The sequence below is a fragment of the Grammomys surdaster genome, unplaced genomic scaffold, assembly GCF_004785775.1.
Source record: "Grammomys surdaster isolate TR1022 unplaced genomic scaffold, NIH_TR_1.0 126131, whole genome shotgun sequence".
Lineage (NCBI taxonomy): Eukaryota > Metazoa > Chordata > Mammalia > Rodentia > Muridae > Grammomys > Grammomys surdaster.
The window spans coordinates 4021711-4028879 of record NW_021620939.1 but is presented as its reverse complement, the minus strand read 5'-3'; the positions used below and the strand labels follow the sequence as shown (position 1 = coordinate 4028879).

At 42.8% G+C, this 7169-nt stretch overlaps 1 protein-coding gene across 2 annotated transcripts in view; it reads left to right on the top strand.

The window, feature by feature from the left end:
* Col6a6 (collagen type VI alpha 6 chain) overlaps nucleotides 1-7169 on the top strand; it is a 135879-nt gene that overhangs the window by 41047 nt on the left and 87663 nt on the right. For both annotated transcript variants that reach the window (XM_028756796.1, XM_028756797.1), the window contains exons 3-6: nucleotides 875-1471; nucleotides 2877-3497; nucleotides 4517-5077; nucleotides 5817-6374. In XM_028756796.1, the coding sequence (XP_028612629.1) occupies nucleotides 875-1471; nucleotides 2877-3497; nucleotides 4517-5077; nucleotides 5817-6374 (2337 nt within the window). The remainder of the gene's footprint in view (nucleotides 1-874; nucleotides 1472-2876; nucleotides 3498-4516; nucleotides 5078-5816; nucleotides 6375-7169) is intronic.

Here is a 7169-nt window from a genome sequence, read left to right as displayed (position 1 = left end):
AATACTAAAGCCCTAGACAGCTTACAAATTCATTGTTTAAAGTTCAGAAAGGTTTTTGTGTTCCAATATAAAGTATGCTTTAATAGAAACTAAGATTATAATCCCATTTGTCACCTCAAGTTCTTTGCTGCCATCATAGCTTGTGTACGAGGAAATAAATGTATCAGTCATGATGCTCATTCATATGACTTACTGAACATATTAGAAATAACTTTCCTTCAGATTAAGCCAATTCTGTGTATTCATGATGTCTTAAGCTTCAGCTGCTCAACACTTTGTTATACAAAAATAATGTTTATAAATTCATCAGATAACACAAGGCATCATTTAAGTGAGAATCACATCGAAAGACGCTCAGGTTTCAGAGTTCTAACCAATTTGAAGGAGTCTGATTCAAATGAGTTCAATGTATTGATGTGTGTATGCATGTATGATCATGTATATGTGTGCTTATGTGTGTATGCATGTGGGTGCATGTGTTCATATTCCAAATTCTATAAAGAGTACAAGAGGAAATTGCCCACTAAAGAATAAACTACTTTTTTTGCTGTTTTACTTTGTTAAGTTTACCTATTCCCAGTTAGCTAATTGTTTGCAAAATGTGCTCATTGTTGCAAAGCTTTCAAATGAGAAACTGTCTAAAGTATTCACACCAAGAAACAAACACTTCTTTTCCTGAGAGATTATGTGGTATTAAACTATTCTGTTCTATTTGTTAGAAAGATACTACATTTCTTTTTCAAAGAAAAAAACTAACTTTCTATTTGTATACGTGTGTGTGTGTGTGTGTGTGTGTGTGTGTGTGTATGTGTGTAGTTGGCATTAAGTTTGACAGAAAATTTCTAAAACTTTTTGCTGTGTTATGATTTTATAGGCCCCAAGTATGCAGATGTGGTATTTCTGGTGGACAGTTCAGATCACCTAGGGATTAAGTCCTTTCCTCTTGTGAAAACTTTCATCCACAAGATGCTCAGCAGCCTCCCCATAGAGGCCAACAAGTACCGAGTGGCCCTGGCCCAGTACAGTGATGCTCTCCACAATGAATTCCAGCTGGGCACCTTCAAGAACAAGAACCCCATGCTGAACCACCTGAAGAAGAACTTCGGTTTTATGGGTGGGTCCCTGAAGATAGGGAACGCCCTGCAGGAGGCACACAAAACCTATTTCTCTGCTCCCACAAATGGAAGAGACAAGAAACAGTTCCCCCCAATCCTGGTGGTGCTGGCTTCAGCGGAGTCGGAGGATGATGTGGAAGAGGCTTCGAAGGCCCTGCGGGACGATGGGGTGAAAATCATCTCTGTGGGGGTGCAGAAGGCTTCTGAGGAAAACCTGAAAGCCATGGCCACCTCTCAGTTCCACTTCAACCTCAGGACTGCCAGAGACCTCAGCATGTTTGCCCCAAACATGACACAGATCATCAAGGATGTGACTCAGTACAGGGAAGGAATGGCTGATGACGTTATTGTAGAAGGTGGGTGTTCTAATTTTCTTTATATTGTTGTGATAAGACACTGGCCAAAAGCAACGTAGGGAGAAAAGGGTTTATTTTAGCTTACAGGTTTACAGTCCATTGCAGAGGGATGCTAGGGTGGAGATTTATCAAGAACTGATTAAAGTAGAGACCATGGAAGGACACTGCTTGCTAGCTGGATCTCTCTAGCTTACTCATCTACCTTTCTTATATACTAATACTTGCCTAGGGGATGGTATTGCCCACAGTGGGCCAAGTCCTCCTCCGTCAATTAGCAATCAAGGAAAGGCTCCAGAAACATGCCCACAGGCTGATTTGATTGATTCAGTTCTTCTAAGTGTGTCAAATTGATAACAAAATGTACCAGGACAGTGGACTAAGGTTCTGTGCATAGAACCAATGTCAAAATGATTTTGAAAAATCAAGGTGGGAAGAGAATTAAAGTCCTGTGAATACCCCTTTCTTCCAGCGGATTTTTTTAAAAGATATTAAATATCTTTGCATGTACAAGAAGATACAAAGATTGTGACCATTTTAAAAAAACAAGGAATCTCGCAGACCTTGGCTTTTTCATGGCTTATTTAGCCCCAGACTTAAAAATTCTGCAGTACCTCCTCCTTGCCACCCAGGTCACTCTCAGCAACCTCCCTGGGTTGTTCTTGCTGTGGGTTTATTACTGGTTCAGTGAAAACAAGTTTGGTTCTGGAGAAATCTTTAGTTTTGGGAACTATATAGTATAACCACCAAATGAACATCAAGGCTGAAGTCAACCTCTGATTATGCAAATCCTATTCCGGAGCAAAGAATTCAAGTGGTGTGATCTACCCGAGTGCCAAGCAGCCATGTGTGGCCAGAGCTGGGTGAAGTCCCCGGGCTTTTAGTCAGGTAGCCTGAACCCCACATTGCTTATTCTGCTATTTGATATTGAATTAGCTTCTGTGTTCTCCACAGTCTGGCCCCTTGGTTAAATCAGCTTGAGATGACCTATTGGTAATATAGAGAAAAGTGAATCTTTACCTCTAGTGTTTTCCCCAAATAATTGAAACTGCATCCTTTATCATTCCTTTGTAATATTTAGGTTTGAGCTGCTGAGTAATAATAAAGTTACCTAAATGATTTTCACATTTAATAGCTAGCACTCCTTGAGTGAATTATATCTGCCAGGCTCCATGTTAAGTATATCATCTATTTAATATCTACATCAACTCCATGAGGTAAACACTACATCTCACTTTATTATTTTATAAAATAAATTATATGATATATATATATTTATAAATAATCACATCATACCTCCTTTACATAGCTGAGATCAAGTGTGTGTTCTATATGTCTTATGATGCCCTGCAGAGGTGCTGATCCTCCTGTGATAACTGTGCTGATGCATTTCTCTTTCCCCACACAGCTTGCCAAGGCCCTTCTGTGGCTGACGTGGTGTTCCTGTTGGATATGGCCATTAATGGCAGCCAAGAGGACCTAGATCATCTTAAAGCATTCCTGGGGGAAAGTGTCTCTGCCCTGGACGTAAAGGAAAATTGCATGAGGGTTGGCTTGGTGGCCTATAGCAATGAGACAAAGGTGATCAGTTCTCTGAGCACAGGTATCAACAAGACGGAGGTCTTGCAGAACATACAGGATCTGTCTCCTCTTGTAGGGCAGGCCTATACTGGAGCTGCCCTCAGAAAGACTAGGAAGGAACTTTTCAGTGCACAGAGGGGCAGTCGGAAGAACCAAGGGGTGCCTCAGATTGCTGTGCTGGTAACCCACAGAGCTTCAGAAGACAATGTGACCAAGGCAGCTGTCAACCTCCGGCGGGAGGGAGTGACCATCTTTACCATGGGCATAGAGGGGGCTAACCCAGACCAGCTGGAGAAGATCGCATCTCACCCTGCTGAGCAGTTCATTTCTAAACTGAGCAACTTCTCTGAGCTGGCCACCCACAACCAGACCTTCCTGAAGAAGCTGCGGAACCAAATCACACACACGGTCTCTGTCTTTGCAGAACGAACTGAGGCCCTCAAATCTGGTAAAGCCTCTATGGGAGAAGGCCATTCTAGAGCCTTTTTTATTCTTGTCTTTTTGAGATGGGACTCAGGGGCACTGAAGTGGGTAGCCAGAATGAATTCCTAATTTTAAGTTTAGCTGGATACTAGGAAGTCCAGCTTGGAGGACACTAAATCTGAAGTGTGAGCCTGGGAGAAGGATTTCCTCCTTGGCATGGCTTTAATTAGATTTCCACACACCCTGGAATCATTTCCTATTATGCCCCTTTCACTGGCTTTCATTCTTTGCCTCCCCAATTCCCCTGGTCTTCCTGTACTTCATTCTTACTTACTTTTCTCTTCCTTTTACCCCAAGGCCGAATTAGAGAATAAATAAGAAACATAATTTGTATAAAAGACAGATTAAGTAGCAATCTATTGCTTGCACATTTAGGGAGAGAATGGATTATATATTTGCATGTACACAGTGTTTATTTTGTACATATGTACCCATGGATGCTATACAAATATTTTCATATCTATGAATATGCAAACCTATTTGTATTCATTATACAACAATTATTTATAGCCTATTTACTGTGTCACTGTGTCCTACACTCAAGGTCACTAACCACATCCCCACTGGAGTCCAGGAGAAGGCAAGGAGTAAATAATTTTTTCTAGATTCTGGGAAAGAGAACTCACATGCTCACAGTATCCTGCTACATGCCCTCAATTCCACGTTATATTTCTTTCCCTCCAAATATTATTTACTAAAGGAGAAAAACAAGTTGCAAAGAGAAATTTCTAGTATTCCTATACATATATTTATTTTTATTTATGATGAAGAATTGGGGTTATAGTCTCAAACTATCAGAAACAACTCATTTCATTCAATTGATGCTGAGCCCCCATCCCAAGCTAGCAAAACAAGTCCTCAATGCCTGGAAGTCACTTCCATCTTCCTTCTATAGATGCTTATGATATCATCCTTCCCATCTGTACTCATGTCTCTCTCACATTTGCCCCAGATACCACATTCAACTGTTTGGTTCCATTTCAGCCTGCGTGGACACAGAGGAAGCTGATATCTATCTGCTCATTGATGGTTCAGGGAACACCCAGCCCACAGACTTTCATGAAATGAAGACCTTCCTGTCAGAGGTGGTGGGCATGTTCAACATTGCTCCCCACAAGGTGCGCGTAGGGGCTGTGCAGTACGCCGACACCTGGGACTTGGAATTTGAGATCTCTAAGTATACTAACAAGCCTGACTTGGGAAAGGCCATCGAGAACATCAGGCAGATGGGTGGGAATACCAACACGGGTGCAGCCCTGAACTTCACACTGAAGCTGTTGCAAAGAGCAAAGAAGGAGCGGGGAAGCAAAGTGCCATGTCACCTGGTGGTTCTGACAAATGGCATGTCCCAGGACAGCGTCCTGGAGCCTGCGCATAAGCTGAGAGAGGAAAACATCCGAGTGTATGCGATTGGTGTTAAGGAAGCCAACCAAACACAGCTTCGGGAGATAGCGGGAGAGGAAACGAGAGTTTACTACGTCCATGAATTCGATGCCTTGAGGGACATAAGGAATCAAGTGGTTCAGGAGATCTGTGCTGAAGAAGGTAGGAGATGACATGATTGACCTTCAGACAGCAGCTCACAAAGGGACACTGTTAGTTTGGACGGATGACCCACATTTCTAAGTTGAGATTGTTGACCTGTGTGGTATTTTCTCTCCAGAACAAAGCAAAACCACACTGTAGTATAAATTGATATCTGAAGAATGACAGAACTATTTGGAGGATTTCTCTCTAGTGAATATTAATTAGCCTCTCCCCACAGACCCCTGCTAAGTGTATTATTTGGGTGTCATATGTATAATACATTCAAAAGTATTCTGAGAGGGGCGTGGCTATCTGATGGACATTTCATTCTATAAATGAACTTGTCTGAATTTCATTGGAGTACTGTATCAGTAATTTTCCACTCATAGTTTTTACTACCTGAGAGTTTTTGGTAACTTGTAGATATATTTCTGGCATCTTAAGTAGGGATATTGCTTAGCATTATGGAATGGATGAAGCCAGGATAGTTGCTAACCGTCTTACAGAATGATGATTCTGAGTACTGCTACAGTAAAAATGACCTGGCTTCAGATGGTGCTGAAATTGAGATGCTTAAGCCAATTGGCAAAGAGCAGAATAGTTTTGGCTTTTATTGCTTTTGAGGCTTTATTTGCCTATCTTCATGATGCACACACTGAACTTGAATACAGAATTACTCGTGATCTAGGTTTTCCTGTGAACTCTGAATCTTTAACGTGCAGTGATATACATAAACATCCCAGTTTTTCCCATACAGCCTGCAGAGACATGAAAGCAGACATCATGTTTCTGGTGGACAGTTCTGGCAGCATTGGACTTGAAAACTTCAACAAAATGAAGATGTTTATGAAGAACCTGGTGAGCAAATCCCAGATCGGGGCTGACCGGGTGCAAATTGGCGTGGTCCAGTTCAGCCATGAAAACAAGGAGGAGTTTCAGCTCAACACATTCATGTCTCAAAGTGCCATTGCCAACGCCATTGACCAAATGACTCACATTGGAGAAACGACCTTGACAGGCAGTGCCCTGACCTTTGTGTCTCAGTACTTCAGCCCCGACAAGGGAGCCCGGCCCAATGTCAGGAAGTTCCTCATTCTTATCACGGATGGAGAGGCTCAGGACATAGTAAGGGACCCAGCAGTAGCCCTTCGAAAAGAAGGTGTGATTATCTATTCTGTGGGAGTATTTGGCTCCAATGTCACCCAGCTGGAGGAGATCAGTGGGAAGCCAGAGATGGTTTTCTATGTTGAGAATTTTGACATTCTGCAGCATATCGAAGATGATCTTGTTCTGGGAATCTGCAGTCCCCGTGAAGGTAAGCAGGGGCAACCCAATACTTGCTGTTGCTTACTGTTACATTAAATAGAATTGTATTTGAGTGCTGTAGGCTTCTCACTTGAAATGTCTGTTTTAGTGTCTTTGACCTTTGGAGTTAAGAGCTGGAAATGGTGGCTCGTGGCTGTACTCACAATATGTGGGCTCTGAGACAAGGAAAGTGGCCATGAGTTCAAGGCTAGCCTGGGCTACATAATGAGTTTGGGGTTAGTCTGGGATACAGAGTAAGATCTTGCTTCAGTGCCACCCCCACCACCCATATAAAAATAAATCCACAAAAGAATGATTTGGGCCTACAGCTTTCCCATTTGCAGACAAATCATAGTCCTAATGTGATTAATTACTCCGTTAAGAACCGTGATGTCAGCAGGTCTTATGTCAGGTTCCCTGGAAGAGGAGGGGCATTGTCAAGAGCTCTTGTGGAAACAGTCTATTGAGAAAGTGCTTCCAGCCGGGTGGTGGTGGCGCACGCCTTTAATCCCAGCACTTGGGAGGCAGAGGCAGGCGGATTTCTGAGTTCGAGAGTTCGAGGCTAGCCTGGTCTACAGAGTGAGTTCCAGGACAAAAAAAAAAGAGAAAGTGCTTCCAGGAAGGGGTAGTAAGGAAATCAAAAGAGAGCTGGAGAGGGAGCTACACAAGGCCGTCACTTCAGCTGTGGGTCTAGTTTCAGCAGGACCCCATGGGCAATGTTAGAACTCAAGTCCCTCCACAGTTGGCCCTGCTTTCCAATGAGAGGGCCTATATGCCCTGTGCCATTAGAACACACGTGAACTGC